The following is a 19,413-nucleotide window of genomic DNA, read 5'->3' on the forward strand; positions in this document are numbered from 1 at the left end:
TGCCACCTAAAGTCTAGTTTCCAGTATTTCATCTTTGAAACAAAAAATTCAACTACTCTTCTTTCAAACTTCTGAATGACTTAGATTAAAAAAGAATCTTAAACTGTTTATAAATGTTATAAAGACTTCTATGAGTAGTTTAGAATTTTCTCAATATTGAGCAATGGAATTAAGAAATAAATTGGATGTTGACACTGATAGGACATTCCAACAATCATTAACAAACCCCTGATTTCAAATGTTGGTGTTCAACAAAGCAGCTTCTGGTGGTCATGGATTTCTTTATGATAAACCGTTGTTACAAAATCAAATTCTTCAAATAAATGTATAGTAATCAAATACTGTTTTCTCTATTTTATAAATGGAGTTCATTTGAAGAAAGGATCCCATTGCTAAAAATGCTTGAAAACCACTCAATCAAACCACTGTGACTCTGAGAGAGTCAGTTTGGGCAGGAGAATGGAAAGCAGAAGATATAATAACACCAAGATCTGACTACATAAAATGTTTGGGACTCGGACCTGAGTGGATCAGGGGAAGGGAGTAGGTCAAAGGCAAAGTGTCAAAGTTAGTAGGTTTGGAGTTAATTGAGAGACTAGTAGTCTACTAACAGAAGTAAGGAAGATGGAGAGGTAGGTAGATGGATGAGAAATCTATACCCCTTTATCTAACAAATAGGTAATTGGGCTCAAAACTTTTTGCTCATCTTGTTATGGGAGGGATGCATAAGAGAGGTATTTTGAAAAAACACATTAGATTGATAGCCAAGAGTGGTTATTTTTATTCACATTAATCTGTATATCTTCATACTATTGAAAAAAGATTATAATTGTAAAGATCAGAAATCGAAATCCAAATTATTTGTTATTTGTTTACACTTTTTGCTCACTTCCCATTATTAGTTGTTTGATGAATAATAAAAACCATTTCCTGTACATTATGAATATCTACCATGATAGTGTTTCCTCAAGAAAACAGGACCATTTATGTACATTTAGAGAGTTTTTAATGTAATGTTATATATACGTAGTATCAGTCAATTTTAATTTCTGAATACTGACTCTAGACAGTTTTTGCTGTCAGTGGATTTTGCTATTTTCCCAGGAGATGAAGGAAGGACTCTGTGCTTCTTACTGACTTTTGAGTTAGAGGCAGGGGACGGAGGTGGCTTTCCTTAATATGTCTAACTAAGGGCACTTAGCTTGGAGATGGAAGGGATTAGCGAAGAGGATCAAGTTGTAACAGTTATAATAAATACAATTTATTGATCACTTACTATGTACCCAACACAGCTCCGAGCTTTACCTGAGTTACTTCACTTAACACCCACAACAACCCTATGAGGCTGGTGCTATTATTATCTTCCCCATTTTTCAGATGGGAAAATGAGGTCCAGAAGGTTTGTTCTTTTCCCAGGATCACAGAGTGAGATGTGGTAAAGCTTGGGTTTGAACCTAGTTAATGGAGAAGTCACTGTTGAGGCAGGATTTGGACAGGTAAAATAATTTCTTCTTGAAAGCAATTTTATGGTGATTTTATTAGCAGGCTAGGATTTCTTAAGCACCAGAGAGTCTCAGTTTACCTGCCCACTGGTGACAAAAACTCACAACCTAAAAAAGGTGGCAGTCACTTAGCTCAGTCCCCTGGATTCAGGTTGCACATTACAATTCTTAAGCCAGAAACACCACCCAGCTGCTACACGAATGGACTGGATTAAAATAACCCATTATTGCTTCATTCTACTCTGAATTCTTTTCAGATTCTTTTTTTCTGTTAGGGCCATAATTCTAACATGTTTAAATGACTTCCAACAGACTCTCCAAAGGTTTTTGCTGCTCTGTCCACAGTTGTATGGTTATGTTCTGGACCATAGTACATTCAGAAAGATTTTAATTTTGCATAATCTTTTAGGACCATAGAGACTTCCTGCATTTTGTTTTCCAGTCAGTTTTTCTTTGCAGATCATAGGGACAATAATTTGAAAAATACACTTTAATTTGACTTTCAAAAGCGATTATGTTTACATTCACTTGTGTGCTACACGGGTGCAATTTTAGGAAATTAAATACCTCATTCAAGATTCAGTGATGCAAATTCAGGATTCAAGAAATTAAGACATAACATTGTAGATTTGGAAGGCTTGTTATGCAAAGCCAACTTAGGTGAGGAGGACGGACATTTCAGGTGGCCTGGGATGGCCCTGAATGCTAGTCAGCAGCCAGCTGTATCTATGGGGAAAATTCTTGTTTGAAAAATGAAATATTAGGCTGCGTGAAAAATGAAATATTATTCTGCTATGTAGTCACCGGTTAGTAATTTCAGTGATTGCAGTCATATGTTGCTTAATGAAGGCATTCTGATAGATGTGTAGTCAGGCGATTTCATCATTAATGCAAACATCACAGTGCACTTACACACATTTAGATGGTCCAGCCTCCTACACACCTAGGCTATGTGGTGTAGCCTACTACTCCCAGGCCACAAGCCTGTACAGCCTGTTACTGTACAGAACAACATGGGATTAAGTCAAGCACAAGAGAAAATGATGCAATTAAGAGATGTGGTAAACACGAGGTGCATGAGGCTGTGGCAGGCAACTGTTTCATAGCAAACCATTTTTTATAAGTAGAAAGAGTACACTCTAAAATAATGATTAAAAAAGTATAGTATAGTAAATACATTAACCAGTAACATAGTCATTTATTTTCCATGCAAACAGGCACAGCCCAAGGTGCCATCTGAAAAATGGTTTACTGATTCAGGCCCCTTGACAGATCTCATTTCTTTTTCCCAAAAAGTTTCATTGTGAAAGATTTCAAACATACAGAAAAGGTAGAAGAATTTTATAGGACGCACCCATGTGCCCACCACCTGGATTCCACTCTTAACAGCTGTCAACCCTTGTTCATCGCATGCTCTATTCATCTCTACCTCGCCCCATGAATCAATCCTCCCCATCACTAAGGGGGCGGGGTTAGCAAGCTCAAGGTGGCTTTCATGTGTTGATTCCAAAGGGTGCCACTTCGCCACCTTCAGCCTCAGCGTTCAGGCAAGCTGCTGTCTTTTCTCCCTAGCCCGATTTCATTGACGGGAGGAGGCATCTGGCCTCCGGCACAGCGGCGCCCCCCCGCGGCTGCACCGCTCGCCCCAGTCTCGCTGGCCCAGGGTCGGCCTCAAACTCCGCGGGCGGGCAGAAGGGCGGGGCGCAGCGGGCGACGCGGGGCCGCACCTGGGCTGGGCACTGTGGTGGCGGCGGCTGGGTCAGCGGAAGCCCGAGGCCTCGCGGCGGGCGGTGAGCGCGGGCGCGGGTCCGCTACGTGCGCGGGGTGCGCGGGGCTGCGCTCGTGTGCGCTCCTGGGCGCTCGCCGCCGCCGCTGCCGCGCCTTTGAGTCAGCAAACTCCGCAGCCCGCCAGCGGTCCTGTGCCTGACAGCCCGGAGGAGCCGCGCGTAAGTGACAGCAGACCTCCCGCGGAGGTCTCCCCTGCGCCGCCGGGGTGGGGACCGAGCCGGGGGTTGGGGTGGGGCGAGCCCGCTGCCCTTGCCTTTCCGGAGGCGTGGGGCCCTTCCCGGTGCCCAGATGCCGCTCCCTGCGGGCTGGGAAGAGGTTTGGGTCTCCTGGGATTGGAGCAGGGGAGCTGCCTCCTTTCCAGCCGAGGTGGGCAGGGGAGGAAGAAATGGTCGTTTGCCAGGGGAGGGCCTGGAACGTATTGATTCAGGGGTTCTCAGGGAAAAAGAGGAGAGGGTGGGGCAGAGGTGGAATCCTGGATGCTAGAAAAAGTGCTGTGGCACCTGCCACCGGGCCCGGTTTGGGTGGGCATGCTGTTATACATGAAAGGGGAGCTTGGGGTTTAGGGATTGGGAGGGGTGGGCAGGTTTGTTTTTCGTGGGATTGTGGGATTGAGGGAAAAGGCCCTAGAGAAAAACCACGTTGACTGAGTACCAGGTTTGGTGCCACAGGAAAGCAACAACCTGTTTTTCAGTTCTGATGCATCATACTTATGTTAAGATTATACACGGGTTATTGGAAGGAATGGTCGCATATTGAGAGCAACATGTCCTGCTTGAAAGTGTTAAAAAAAAATCCGACAGTACATTTTAAAGATTTTACTGCCTTGATTCAATAATTCATGAATCGGCCAGCATCCTGTCCAGCAGATAGAAAGGAGCTTCGAGGAAGTACAAAATGGAAGATTTTTATAGGCAGAAGGGAGTGGGACATGGAAGTTATACTAGCAAAATGATGATTCACTGTGGAAGGAAACCTTCCTTAGGGGAAGGCAGGGGTCTGTCAAGCAGATTACTTCACCAGGACTGACCAAGTAATTCCAGATTGCCTGATTTAAGATCCATTCCTGGGAGAGGCAGAAACTGTAATTAAGTTAGGTATTGTCTCTGGTGACGTGGGGCTTAGCATAAGTGACTCCATTTTGGAAGGGCTTCTATTTCTGCAAGAAGCATTAATATGTAAGAATATGGGAATTAGAAATTTAGAGCAGAAAGGAGGCTTTCCTGTGATCTCATTCAAACCTTTCATTTTAGTGACAGGATAATTAAGGCCTGGGGAGGGGAGTCATTCAGCCAGATGGGAGCAGAAAGAGGCCTAGATTCTCCCTCTGCAGAGTTCTCACCGCCCTTGGGGAAATGGGGTGGGTGTAGGCTTGGAATGTATGAACTCCCCCCCCCCCCCCCCCCCCCCCCCCCGTTGGCTAGAGGGGGTGATGTGGCTGCCACTAGTGAGAACAGGCTCCTCCAGCCATTGACCAAACTTTGCTGGGGCTCCTTAATCGCTTCTGCTGCTTCTGCCATCACTTCCAGTGATGCTTATTTTTGGGGCCTTTTTCTTTCTTTCTTTCTTTCTTTCTTTTCTTTCTTTTGTTTCTTTTCTTTCTCTCTTTCTCTCTCTCTCTTTCTTTCTTTCTCTGAAGGCATGGTAGATTTAAAATTGACTAATAGGGCTGTTTTGAATAAAGATACAAAAATAAAATACATGCAGAAGTAAATACATGAAGGTGTGAAGTAAAGTGATTAGCACTGACTTGTATTTCACTGGATCGTGCTGTTTCTTCTGCCAATCTATTTCATTCTTATTTTCGAGGTTACTGTCTCACTGAGGTGAGGAAGTTGGTGTCGTAAGAGTGGGGAACTTGCTTAGGTGACACCGCTCCTCACCAGGTCTCTCTTGTCTGCCACTCCGCTCACTCTCCACCACGCTGGGCTGTGGTATGAACTTCCTCTTATTTTTCTTATACGAAGACGTCGTGGAGCGTGGTATCTGAAAAACTAGAAATAAACACCTTCATTCTTTCCCAAGTAAAAGTGTGTTCATTAAAGACTAACGCTAGTGTACTACAGCAGTTCTCCGTGACTTTGGAGCGCTCATGATGCTTTTCCTGAGCTTGAGGAGCTCCACTTTCATTTTGAAGGGTTCACTGGGTTAGGTAAGCTATTATGGGAAATGGCTTGTTTTCCCTCTGGGTGGCAGGGCTGTGGTTTAACAACCACTTGTGAAGGGCTTAGCACTGGTTCAGAGCAGGGTCCAGCCTTTGCAGTCTTTCATTTCTAAGAGTGGCAAAGAAGAGCTTTTGGCCAAAGTCATGGTTGACTTCCATGGAGAATACCTCAAATTGTGGACGGTTATCACCAAGTTTTTTCTTTCTCTTAGTAGTAATCTAGTAGGTGTTCATCAGCTCTTATGGTCTCTAAGCCTTATTCAAATAAGAGGTTGTACATGGTAGTGGTTACAACTTCTGGTCTCAGACTCATCACAGTCGAAATCTTGGCACAGCTGTTTGCTAGCTGACGTACTAGCAGCAGGGCACTTCACCTCTGAGTCTCATCTATGCTTTATTCAGAAATTTAAAAAGGTCATGATTATCCTTGTCTCCCATAATTATTGCTAGCAATAGCTGAAATTTTTTGAGCACTTATTATGTGCTAGGCATTGTGAAAAGAGGTTTGGCGTGGCAGTCTCGTTAACCTCACAACAAACTTATGAAGCAGATTTTATTTAAACTGGGAAACTAAGGCATCAAGATCTTTATGACTCCCCTAATCTCTTCAGCTCACAATTTTAACCACCCAGCGAGTGTGTCCCAGATTTCTGTCATAGCTAATAATTATTTAGGGCTTTGTTACCAGGCCCTGTTTACATACCCTGTGTCTAGTAACAATCCTTGAGCTAGGTGATGTTTTTATTCCTGCCCCTGCCTTTATTTTACAGATGAAGAAACTGAGGTACTGAGCCTAAGTCAGACAACTACTAAATGCTGCAGCCAAGGTCTGAACTAGGCAGCTTGGCCTTGGAGTGGGTGCTCTTCTCTGTGAATGTATGTAAAGGGCTTAGCCAGGCCTCAGGGAAGCGCAACTCTTAATTGGCACTTTATTTTTCCCTGATAACCATACCCTCCTCCCAGTCTCTGCAGAGGAGATGCTTTTACTTCTTCAAATGATTCAACTTTGCTTAAGGTTTTGTGATTCTGTATACATTTCTGTTGTATTCTCTGCTATTTGTAATAGCTTGTGGTAGGTCTCAGTGAACTTGACCTTGGGAATACAGAGATAGGTTTTAGGGAGTCTGTCAACCCCCTGAAAATGTATGATTTCATACTCCTGTGCAAAAGGGCATTACTCTGAGGGAGAGAATCCACAGCTTGCTTTAGGTTCTTAAAGGGTCACCTGTGGTAGAAAGAAAGGTTAATAATGATATTCTAACAATCTCGTTTTACACACGAGGCAGCTGAGGCCTATGAGAAGCTGAATAACTTAATTGGAACTAGGCAGCTAATTAGAAGTAGAAAGGGGACTAAATCTCAGGTCTCCTGACTTCCAGTCTCATATTCTTTCCACCACACCCCAGTATTTCCCTTTGGGGTAAATTATGAGATGCCAAGACTCCCAGCTCTCCCTCTGCGCTCTGCAGTGTGTGAGAGACCAGCAGTGTGAGCACCTATCAAAATACAGCCTCCTTTGGCCTGTCGTCTGTGAGCTGGGCCTCTGTACTGGGATTTAAGACAGGAATCTACAGCTCTGAAAGGTATGAGCCGGCAGCATAAAAATTGGGGAAAAGACGGGGAAAGATTTAGAACATGCATTGGTTGAGGCACAAGCATGCCACTCAGGTCTCTTTGTAGAATTGTCGTGTTGGAAAGTTTTTGGTGAGCGATTTGTAAATTCGAACAAAATTCCATGAAGTCTGAAATTTCTGCGTAGTGTATGTATCACTGGAAGGAAGGCTACCTCCTGGTCAATGGTTGATGCTCTAATAAGACTAAATAAGACTTAACAGGTCATGAGACCTTTATGTATTAGTTTAGGCCAGCCTTTTAACACCATTTAATTTTTACAAACTGATAAAGTTTACCTGGAAAAATAGATTTGTACTAATAGGCAATTCATGTGTAGTGTATTGTTCAGCTAGACATTGAAGTATGTCCTTTATGACCAGGAACAGGAGGTCCAGAAATGGTTCCATTGTAAAGGTAGGAATTGAGCAAATTAAAATTGACTGTGGGAAAGTTTGTTGGGGACAGTTGTTTGTCCATAAGAAAAAATGGGATCCGTGCCTCACACCATTTACACAAGTAAATTCCATGTAGAATAAAGATTAAATGTCAAAACCAAAACTACATATCTTAAAGCACATATACATATGTAAATAAGATGGTTTTAAAACACTACTGGAGGAGTAAAGACCTCACCAAGTTCCATAAAATTCAGAAACCTTAATGGAAAATAGTGATAGAACTTCGTGAAACATTATACTTCTCATAGGAAAAAGAGGTCATAAACAAAATTAAAAGACAGATGACAAAGTAATAAAGCAAATAGTTACGATATATATAATAGACGTGAACTCTGAGAAATCAATAGGAAAACAATAATCCAATAGAAATTTGGGCGTAGGCCATTAATAGGTAATTCACATGTGTATATAAAAATGCTGACCCTCATTAGTAATCAGATAAGTGTGGATTAAAAACAACTGTGAAACCATTTTTGCTTAGGTTGATAACATCCGGTGTTGGTGAGGGTGTGGGAAAATAGATTGTCACCATATATATCTGTGGAGAGTGTAAATTGGTACAACCTATTCGAAAGGCAGTTTGGCAGTGTTTAGAACATTTAAAAATTTGTGAATTTGTGTTCTTTCTGATACAGCAGTTCCATTTCTAGGACTTTATCCCTCAGAAATACTTGCCTACTTGAACAAAGGAGGAAGGTTCTATAAACTAGCTGATATGGAGAATGTCCATTATATATTTAAGTAATGAAAGTAACATGCAGACCAGTAGGTATAGTATGATCTCATTTAAAAAAAAAAAAAAAGTCTGGAAGGCTATGCCCCAAGTTGTAGACAGTGATTGATTGCCTTTGGACAGTGGGATTAGAAAGGGGATGGGAGGATGGAGGATTTCATCAATAGATTCCTATGTTTTTAAACTTTTAAATTTTGAGGTAAATTTAAACTCACCAAAATCATAAATCACTTATTTTTAAGAACAATGTGCATGTAGTACTGAAAAAAAAGGCAATACTCAAGAATGCCTGTGATAAGTAGGTGACATAAATGACTACAAGTGTTAATAGGGTCCTCCTGTCGGGGTTGACGATGGTCTCTCCGTGTGTGGAGGACCCAGTTCTCTGGATTTCCAGGCGAGTGTTTCCAGCCACCTTTTCCGCTACTGTTCCCCAAGATTTGCCCCAGCGTCCACGCCTGAAGGCAGGAATTGTATGTAGCAAGAAAATTATCAACCCTAGACCACCTTATGTGGTCTTGAAGCATTTAAAAAACATCAGCCTTCATCTCTCCATTTAGATTTGTTTCTTGGGTATAGCGCGAAATACCCTTTCACTGCTGTTTCCTCAGCCTACCCCTCTCCTACTCCACCCTACCCGGAGCAAATGTCTCACCTGGGCTTTCTGGCTTTGACAGTCCAGCTCTCGTAGGTACCATCTACCTGTGCAATTAAAAACTGCACTCAAGGGACATATTCTCTTGAGAATATATTCTCTTTCAGAAGAGAATTTAAGAGAAGTTTGTTGTCTTACATTCAAGAAATCTGGCTGATTAACAGCAGTACTTACAATAAACTATATATGTATCCCTCCCCCCCTCCGGCCCCTGCCAAAGAGCCTGGATAGCCTTAGGAAGATAAGAAAAGGAAGTCTGGGACCATTTTCTTATTCAGAATGGAAAGTCCTCATTAAATTCCTAATAGCGGGTCCCCTCCATTAGGGAGCCCTGGATTCCTGGAGATGGAAGAATAGACAAGGGATAAGGGGAAGTAAAGAGGGACCCAAAGGACAAGACAGCCTTCCCCTAGGACAGTCCTGTGTCCAGGTGTGTGGTAAAGCTTTCTGACTTGTTCCTAGGAACATTTTACATGTTTGGTATGATGACGTACTTTAGGAAAGAGATGGGGACCGTATGATACCTATGCAGTATGCACCACACGCCGCACGCTGCCCTGGGCACTTTGATTTGCATTAGAGCATTTAATCCTGTGAAATAGGTAGGTATTAAGACAGCCACAGCCATTTCCTACTGTCTAGAGCTAGTTCATGACTTGAACCCACAGCTGCTCCCATGCCATTTTTTTTCAGTGAGTTATTATAAGATTCCCACCATTTTTGAGGGCCAAGGTGGCGTTCTCTCTGATAAAATGATTTAGGGAAAATTTTCAAAGCCCCGTGGCTATCTTCTTAACTCTAGGCTTCTGAGAGTCCCGCTTCTGAGCCTCAAAGATATTCCATGCGGGTTATAAATGGCTGTAATTTGGGGGCTGAGTTATCATGAATGTGTTCACTAACATCACGGGGTGGGCAACAAGGCTTTGTCCCAGTTACTTACAAAAACCATGAGGCAGACGGAAGACTTCAGAGCATTTTAGCTTCGAGATCAGTGGCACAAGGTTATTTTCTTCTTTTTTCCAACCTCATTTCCCACTTTCCCTCTCAGGTGTGCGTTTTCCTTCTTTGTGCCTTTTTTTATGTTTCCCTGATTCCATGAAGGCCCCTGCAGCTTTTGGCCAAAGTTCCCTGGGCATCAGAGGAGATGCAGAAAGACACAACTCAAGCCTTGTGGGCCCAGAACTTTGCACAGTTGTCAATCAATGTGGGGCCTTTGCCCTGACATCGCCTTGAGAGCCACCTCCTTTGTGTGCAGGAGACAGAGCCTACCCAGGCTGACACCTGCAGTGACAGTTCGTGCTGCCTCCTCTGCAGCCCCGACATGAGCCCCATGTTACCTGAGGCGAACCCCACATTAGCACCACATTTGCCAGTCAGATGCACTCCCTTTTGTCTGCAGCCACGTTCCTCTTTCACATTTTTGCACAGTTTCTCTCTTGTAAGCGGCACAACTTCAGCACATCTGTATATTAAGAGCAGTGGGACCCTCGTGTGATCACTTCTCATCTTGTGTGTTGTGTGCTCTTACTCTTGTTGGCACTAATGTATCTTCTGTCCACAGAGTACACCTGGATTTCTGTGACTCCCTGCTCTCTGATTCCTGTGACCTCTTTTGCTGCACACCCGCAAGGGCTGGGCTTGGAACCCCGACCCCGTCAAGCCCCGTTTTGCCATCTCTGGGCAGGATGTATTTCTGATAGTCTCAGAAATGAGAAAGAGAGAGAGAGAGAGAACTCTAAAGGAAAGGGGGACCAGAAGTAACACTTTGGTTTGGATTCCTTCAGCTGAAACTGGCCACTGGGAGTTGGAATGCATTGTTGGTGGCAGGTCACCTCAGGACGTTGAAAGGCTTTGTTGTTCTTTTTCCACGATTTACAGTATTCTTGCTCATTCATCCCTTTGTGCTTTAGCTCTTGCTGGTTCTAAGGAAGAGAGACCCCCGTAAAGTTAGCACTGGCAATGGGGGGCTTATTGGAAGGATACCAAGGCAACTCAGAGGCAATGATTTGGAACTGGAAAGTCACAAGTCACCCTTGCGCTCAATCCCCAAGGGCTGCAAGGTCTCTGATGCCCCTCTCTGTGCCTCTCGCTGGGGTTTCTCAGTTGTTTTTCAGGGGGAGTTGCTCCGTACGTACGTGTATATTTGGTGTGTTCGTGGGAGGGGGTGAGTTCAGGATCTTCTTGTGCTGCCCTCTTGGACCCATCTCTTCTCGCTGGGGTTTGTCTTCGTGCACATGTCCCAGAACAGCTGGCCTGGTCCTGCTTCCATGTAGGTGCTCACTGACGTGCTGAGATCCAGCCTCCCAGGGCTCGCCGCCCTGCTCTGTGACACTGGCCTCCTCCGCTTTTCTCGGCTTCGCCGCTCACTTCTGCTCTGCCCCCTGCCCTTGCCTGTTCCTTCGCTCTCCCCTGACCCCTCCTCAGGGCCTGTCCTGGGTCCTCTTCCTTTTCTCTACACTTTCTAGCTAGATCTGTGGTTTTCAAACACTGTTATGCATAAGAATTACCCGGGAAACTTGTTGAAGCCGATTTCTGGGTCTCACTTCCTAGATCTTCTAATTCATTTGGTCTCAGATGAGACCTGGAGTCCCAGGTGATCCAGATGCGGTGACCAACACCGGACACACTGGGTTTATTCATTTCTGTGACTTGACCCCACTGATTTCTTGATGCAGACGTCCGGCTCTCTCTTGTGAGCTCCAGGTTTATACATTAACATTGAATTTGACCATGGCTCCTTGAATGTGTCACAGACATCTTCAGTGTACTGGCCACACATTATGGATCATCTCCTGCCTGGTTTCGTGGGGCCTGACACTTAGGCACTTTGGGGTCCCCTTGAAGAGAAAGAATATAGCATTGTGAATGCCGAGTGAGGGGTAGGACCCTGGAGGTGGTCTGTGCACGCAGGCTCAGAAACGAGCTTCTGGAGCTTCGCGTTCTTCCTGGGCGGCTCCCCACTCCCAGTACATTCTCCTCTAGCCTTCCCCACTGGAATAAATTCTTACTGCCTTCTACTCATCTGTCCAGGCACAAACCTAGGAGCCATTTCTTGTCTTCACCTTGCATGGGAGCCATCTCACGTTCTTGGTTGATTGTCCCCTTCTGCACCCCCCACCCTCCATCTTACCTCAAGCTCAAGCTGTCATCATGCACTTTCACATTAGCTTCTGATGGAGTCTCTCTCATTCTACTTTGCTCCCCTCGAATCCAATTTCCCAGAGGCAGCAGATAATCTTTTAGAGCTCAGGTGCTCTTTCCGTGTCACCTTGGTGTCAGCCCCCACGTACTGATGGAGAAATCCGCCCCACGATGAGCTTTGCTAGTCCAGTAGACTTTCCTAAATTAGTGGAGAAGTCAGCTGGGGGGCTCCTGGTTCCCTCTCTCCACCTCTCAGCCCTGCCCTGCCCTCCCTTCCTCTTCACTTTCCCATGAGCGAAGAGTCTTTTCCCTTCATGACTGTGGATATTCCCAGTTCCTCTCTCAAACGTACAAACCCAAAGGGTTCAAAGTGTAGAACAGAACAAGGGGCTTTGTGTGTAGGGAACTGACACTCCTTAGAAATTATAAACACCAACAGTCAAAAAGAGTTTGCTATTACATGATAATTATCTTCCCCTTTCTTACTGACATAGCAGTTCTTCTTATAGAGTGGCATTAGGAGGGGCTGGGTGGAGGCGGCTGTTTCCGCAGCACCCCGTGTCACTGCCTGAGTTGGGGGGCCGTGTTAACCAGGCAGTGTTCTGGGTTCTGGTGTCTCAGAGCAGGAGATGCGGAGACTTTTAGTGAGCTACCCATGGAGGCCCAGACCCTGGGAATCCGGGCTCCTTCTGCCCAAACGCACGTGAAAATCCCAGGAAATCAGTTTAATGATTTATAAGGAGGTACAGACCGGATGCTGACTTTTTCTAGTCAGCTCATTTCTGTGACGGCTGGGAAGCCTTGAAAAACTGTGACCTCTGTTTTGAGAACTTTGCCAAACCAAGTCTGTAGATAACATGGGTCAGATGCGCTTGGATTACAGTCAGTAATTCAGGCAAATAGTTTAAGGAATAACTTTGGCCTTTTACCTACTTTTAAAAGCACTTTCTTTATGTCTTATTTCAGCCTTCTTGGGTCAAGGCCAGGCAGTAGAAATCACTGGGTAACTGGCCGCAAGGAAAGGCCAAGCTGAGCATTTCACATGCCTGGGCTCTGTTTCAGACCATATAGTTATAAAATATTCTCCTCCCATAAATATTACAGTCTCAGCTGACGAAATAGATACTTGAATAGAAAACATTTTTTTAAAGAAATAAGTGCTCTGTGATCCTAAGGAAGGAGACCTCGCAGTTTTTCCCACAGGGGTCGTGGAGAAATGTAGGACAGATAATGGACAGTGACAGTAGCTGACAGCAAGCTCCAGGCACACGCCTCCATATTTGCCCATTTGATCTTTACAGCAGATCCATGAAATTGGCAGTTATCCCCTTTTTATAGGTGAGGAAACTGAGGCACAGAGAGGTTAAATAGTTTCCCTTGGCAAAAGGCAGAATAAGAAATCACATACTAGACATTTATACAATGGAGTATTACTCGGCCATAAAGAAGAATGAAATCTTACCATTTGCAACGATATAGATGGACCTAGAGAACATTATGCTAAATGAAATGAGTCAGACAGAGAAAGACAAATACCGTATGATCTCACTTATATGTGGAATCTAAAGAATAGAATAAGTGAACAAACTAATCAGAAACAGTCTCAGAGATACAGAGAAAAAACTTAGGGTTGCTAGAGGGCAGTGGGAATGAGGGAGAAGGTGAGGGGATTAGAAAGCACAAATTAGTAGCCACAAGATTGCCACGGGGATAAGAAAGACAGTTTGGGGAATATAATCTATTACGTTGTAAAGATTATGTAGGGTGTCAGATGGGCACTTGTCTTATTAGGGAGACCACTTCATGGACGGTGTAGATGCCTGATCACTGAGCTGTACACCTGACGCTGAAGCTGAATAATAATGAATGTCAACTATAATTTAATATATATATATATATATATATATATATATATATATATATATAGTCACAGGATGTGGAGTACAGCATAAGGAATAGAGTCAGTGGAACTGTAACAGCTATATACCATGTCAGAGGGGTGGTAGATTTGGGAGGGAGATTATCACTTTGTGAGGGATAAATGTCTAATTATTACATTGTTTTGTACACAAACTAATCATAGTAAAAATTATATATATATATATATATATATTTTTTTTTTATGGGGGAATATTGGGGAAAAGTGTGTTTTTCCAGGACCCATCTGCTCCATGTCAAGTTGTTGTTTTCAATCTAGTTGAGGACGGTGCAGCTCACCGGCCCATGTGGGAATCAAACTGGTGACCTTGGTGTTATGAGCACTGTGCTCCAATCATGGAGTCAACTAGATGGCCACCCACCAGTGGCTCAGCTCCAAGCTCAAGCCGTTGTTTCTCACTGGCCCATGTGGGAATCAAACCAGCGACCTTGGTGTTATGAGCACTACGCTCCAACCACTGAGCCAACTGGCTGCCCCTCCATCCCAAAATATATTAAAAAATAAAATAAAAATAAAAATCACACCAGGCTGGCGTTGAACAACTACACTGCCGTTCCCATTCACTACGTCCTTCCTGCTCCTTTTAGGGGACACTCCTGCTTAAAACTGAAATCTCCCTGCTTGCCTCTTATGTCACTTGCCAGTTCTTCATATCCGGACTGATGCCACTTTGGGCAGATTTTAACTTGACTGGTAGGTCACAGTTCTTGGGGTTGCTGTTTTCACAAGTAACTGAAATTGCCTCCCCCACATCAGCTCTTTGCAACAGAGGATGCAAGCTTTGTGGAAGATTGTTATTTCCAGGGTGTAGCAATACTTTTCCTTTCGGAGAGAGAATTTATCACTCAGCTTAAAACAGGACCATTGAATGCTGACTTTTTGTCCCGAATTTGCACACCTGTGTCCTTTTCTTATCTCAGCCCTAAACTGTTCTCCAAATGCTTGAAGACGGTTCCGCGTGAATATCCTGCACCATCCTAGTTTGTTCCCAGCTGAACTCATCTTCTTTCTCTCTTAACCTCTAAAAACAGGGCGCCTTTTCCAACTTCCTCCTCTGCCAGTGACACGAGTCTTCTTCCAGTCACCCGTCTGCTGAGTCATCCTCAACTCCCCTTTCACCATCGTGCTCTGTGGCCAAGTTTTTCTCATTCATATGTGTATTTAAATAGATTTGATTTTTTAATTTTTAAAATGTTTTTAGAGCAGTGTTAAGTTCACAGCAAAATTGAGGCAAAGTGCAGGGAGAGGAGATCCTATATGCTGCCTGCCTCCCTCCCTTCAGCATCAGAGTGGGACATCTGTTACTACAGTCAATTAACCTGTGTTGATTTGTGTTGATTAACACTTCGTTGTCACCCAAAGTCCACACTTTACCTCAGGGTTCACTCATGGCATTGTGCACTCGATGGGTTTGGACAAACGTCTGACATGTGGCCACCATTATCGTATCTCGGAATAATTTCACTGGCCCCCCAAATCCTCTGTGCTCTGCTCCTCGTTATTTTCATGTGTGCTTTGCCATTTCCTCCGCCCACTTTGAGTCCCTGATCTTTTCTGCTGTCTGGTGTGTTCCAGCAGCTCCCCCCCCCCCCCCCCCGCCCCAGCCCATGGAGCTCTCGGCCTGTAATTTCTCTCCCTGTCAGTCTGTCCTCCACCCTCCATCCAGATGAGTCATGGTCATGGTATCCAGCCTGCACTTACTGTGTCCCTGCCTTCGGAGTCTTCCTCGCATCGTTCAGGGACTTCGCCATCCTCGAATGCCCATCAGAGCCTTTCTACACTTACCTCCTGTGATGTTCTGACACAGGCCCTCCACTCCTGGGGGGGCCGGACCCCTAGATGCCCTGACAGTGATACTGCTGCTTAATCACCCCAGGCTGGCCCCATTTTCTTTGCTTGTCCGAATGCAAGCATCGCGGCCTCATTGTATCCTTCCTTTTCCGTGAAGCCTGTCCCTCTGCGTCCTTCTTCCTGTAGCCTTGTTGTCAGGGTTGTTGCCTTTGGCACACAGGGAACTTAGCAGCACAAGTGAACGTTTCCTATCTGCGTTTGGGCAGCTTTGGGTCTTAGAACTCAGGGAGTGGTACTTAGCCATTAAAAAAAATACCCCTCACCAGGACCAAACCTAGAACTAGCACACAGTAGGCTCGCGTGATTTCTTATTGAGTTGAATTGTCCTTGTCGTCTGCTTGTTCTTAGGGGGTCCTTCACAGCTAATGACCCTAAAGAGGTCTGTCACGTGAATGCCCTCCACTTCTCTTAGTGTTACTTCCTTCCTGAGGATGAGGAACTCCTTTCCAGGCCTGTGGCCGTTGGTGTTCCCAGGTTCGTGTACAGGCAGAACTCTGCCCCCACCTCTCATCCCTCAAGGTTTTGAGACATGAATAACTGAAAGATAGCGCTAATTGCTATCTTTTAAGCATTTACTTCGAAGGAGGTAGCGTGGGTGCCGAGTTAGATGGAAGGGGTACTGTGTGATGATTAAGAGTGAGGGCTTTGCTGAGCTCAGCTACCTGGGTTCAGATCCTGGCTCCTCCACTTACTGGCTGCATGACCTTGGGCTCTGCTTCCTTATTTGTAAAACGGGGGTAATAATACTTGGCTTGTGGGGTGATCTTGAGGCTTAGATGAGTCATCGGTATTACAAGCTCCGTCCACACTGTGTCTGGCACACAGCTTACAATCAGTTATTCTTGGTTTGATTGCTATTTTTGATTATTAATGGTATAACTTCAACATTATTCCCTAATCTCATCCTCCACAGTGCAGTGGGGTTAGGTCTGAAAGGAAGATAGAAAACAACGTAGGAAGACATGTGCCTTCCAGATATCCCGCTCTGGGGGGGGCGAGGGGCGGGGGTTCTTGCTGGCTGAAAGCTTTCTTTACTCACAAGGTGGATGATTAACCGTGAGGGGGAGGAAGTGGGCTGGTAGAAGAGGCAGGGTGTTGTTCCAATTCCCATCCTCCCAGCCCACAGGGTCGGGCTGTTAAGAAACTCGATGGTGATGCAGAAATGGAGACAATTAGCTGGGACTAATTCAATGGACCCAATATTTATTGGGCACTTACTATGTGGCAGGCACTCTGCTGAGTGCTCGGGTTATAAAGTATGAATGATTTGGACAAGGCCTTCTGGGTCTTTTGAGAGGACAGACAATAAACAAGAAAATAGATTAATAGATTAAATAATAGAGACTGGTGATAAATTCTAAGGCGAGAAGAAAAGGAGAGAGCCCTCCTGGGGGAGTTGGCTTTAGTGGGTGGTCAGGGAAGGCCTCACTGAGGAGGTGTCATTTAAGTCAAGACCTGCAGGATGGGAAGGAGCCACCTTGGTGGGTTGGGTGGGGGAGGTGGGAGGAACATCAGAGGGAACAAGAGGCACAGAGCACAAAGGGCCTGAGCTGGGAGTTTCAGAACTGACCTGGTTAGGGCCACTGGACACCATCCGTATGCAGAAGAGTGGGGACAAGGGGTTGGCCGGAGAACAAAGGAGTGTGGTTTATAGGGATTGTGCAAATGCAGTCCCTGAACAGTGGTTTTCCAAATGTTTTCTGTCATCTGTACACTTGCGAGGACATGAGATGCACTCCTGGGGTTGGACTGCTGTGAGTGTGTGATGGTGAAGGCTGCAGTGTGTGTGATAGTTTGAAAAGAGCCCTCTGTGATTTGGATATACCTCCTCTTCTTCCCCCCCCCCCCCCCATCGAGAAGCACTGCCCGTCACGATCCATCCACTCCGTTTACATCTCTTTGCAATGAACTTTTGCAGGGTCACAGAGGCACAGCAAAGGAACATGGCATTCTGTCCGGTGGTGAGAACGCTGGCCTGGGCACTGAAGATGAGTCAGTGTTTAATTGGATCACTGTGTGACCCACTTAAGTAAATACTGTTTTTTGAATAGAAAAGTTATTATTCCCATTGTTTTGAAGTTATTTAGAAATGACTTTGGAGACGTCCCTTAGGATTTTAATGCATGGGGATGTCACCTTTTTGTTAAGAGAGGCAGCGTAGGGGAGAGGAGAGAACAGCTGCTGTCATTCAGGAGTCCTCGGCTTGAGTCTGGACCCCAGGTGGCTTTGGGTGGTCATTTAACCTCTTTGGGTGCTGCTGTTCTCTTCTGTGAAAGAAGACATATAAGTGCCGGCTGCCTGCCTCCCCCGACTGGATGGGCAGTGCTTTATCAACTGCAGAGTACTGGAAGGTAAAAGTTACTTTAAAACATTTAACTTCTGTTTGCGTACAACAGGATGTCATTCATGACCAAAGAAGAGAACTTTTCACTGCTCATTGATGGCCGATCTCTCGAGTAATCCCAAGGAGAATATTTGGATAACTTTGCAGTAGGAATGGGCGCTCTATAGGTGGTGCACACCTAGAAGCCCTAAGGAAAAGATCGATAAAGTGGATTACCTAAAAGCAGTTGGCATAGCAAAAGGCCTGACAGCAAAATGAAAAAGACACATTACAAACTGGAAAAATACATTTGCACTTCATGTTATGTATGAAGGATCAAATTCCTCTAATACGTAAAGAACTCCTACAAATCAATAAGGAAAAGAACATAACTCTATAGGAAAATGGTTAAAGGCTGTGAACAAACAATCCATATAAAATAAATTCATAAAAAACCGTTGACCTCACACGTAGTGTTTAAAATACAGATGAAATGGCATTGCAGTATGCCGCATTCACCTATCCGGGATTGGCAGAGATAAACGATTTTGAAAATCGTGCGTGTGAGGGAGGTTGTGGGAAAAGGGAATTCACCCAGACATGCTTAGTGAATGCGTGTTAGTTCCCTGTAGAAAGCACTTGTCAGTGTCTGTCAGAATTACTAGTTCACGTGGTCTCACTTGACTCAGAAATTCCACTTACAGATATTTATCCTTCAGATAAATTCACAGGTATTCACCGAACAATGTTTTAATAGCAATGGAGTGTCTGTGACAGGGCCGGGTTGTGATTTTAGATGGTGGCCTTTGGTTCACCGGGACAAAGGCCTCCCCATGGCCAGTGGCCTGGACTCGCGGTCTCCTTGGTGCTGGGTGTGGGTGGGCACACATCTGAGAGCGCTTTGCTTTTCCTTTCCCGTCATCGTACTGCGGCGGTCTTCTTTCCTCTGCTGGGACTCACAGCTGGCATCTGGGTGGAGCGCACGCGTGTGCCTGGTCTTGGCAGTCTGTGCCTTCTCAGAATGAGACAGTTGAGTGTGGCACCTGGGTGTGCTCAGTGGGCGGGGGGCTGCCTCCCAGGCCTGTGCATAGGAAGTGGGAGAGGAACTCGGCTTTTGCACCAAATGACAGAAGCTTTGGTCACTGCTGACTTGATTACAGTAGCCAGGAGGAGAAACTGGAGGTGTAGGACCATTGTGATGACAGCGATTTGAGTTGCTTGCAATTACATTGAGGACATTCAAGATGC

The 19,413-nt window shown here is 44.9% G+C and overlaps 1 protein-coding gene across 3 annotated transcripts in view; it reads left to right on the plus strand.

Moving 5' to 3' along the window:
• Nucleotides 1–3,088: 3,088 nt before the first annotated feature.
• SNX10 (sorting nexin 10) overlaps nt 3,089–19,413 on the plus strand; it is a 66,023-nt gene continuing 49,698 nt past the window's right edge. Inside the window, exon 1 of one of the 3 annotated variants that reach the window (XM_074340902.1) lies at nt 3,089–3,448. Coding sequence is in view for 1 of the 3 variants with exons in the window: in XM_074340896.1 (XP_074196997.1) it covers nt 3,579–3,656 (78 nt within the window). In the remaining 2 variants the exon portion in view is untranslated. Of the gene's footprint in view, nt 3,449–3,564; nt 3,657–19,413 lie in introns of those variants that run through there. The other 2 variants (XM_074340900.1, XM_074340896.1) reach the window with 2 other exon arrangements.

The sequence above is a fragment of the Rhinolophus sinicus genome, linkage group LG09, assembly GCF_036562045.2.
Source record: "Rhinolophus sinicus isolate RSC01 linkage group LG09, ASM3656204v1, whole genome shotgun sequence".
NCBI lineage: Eukaryota > Metazoa > Chordata > Mammalia > Chiroptera > Rhinolophidae > Rhinolophus > Rhinolophus sinicus.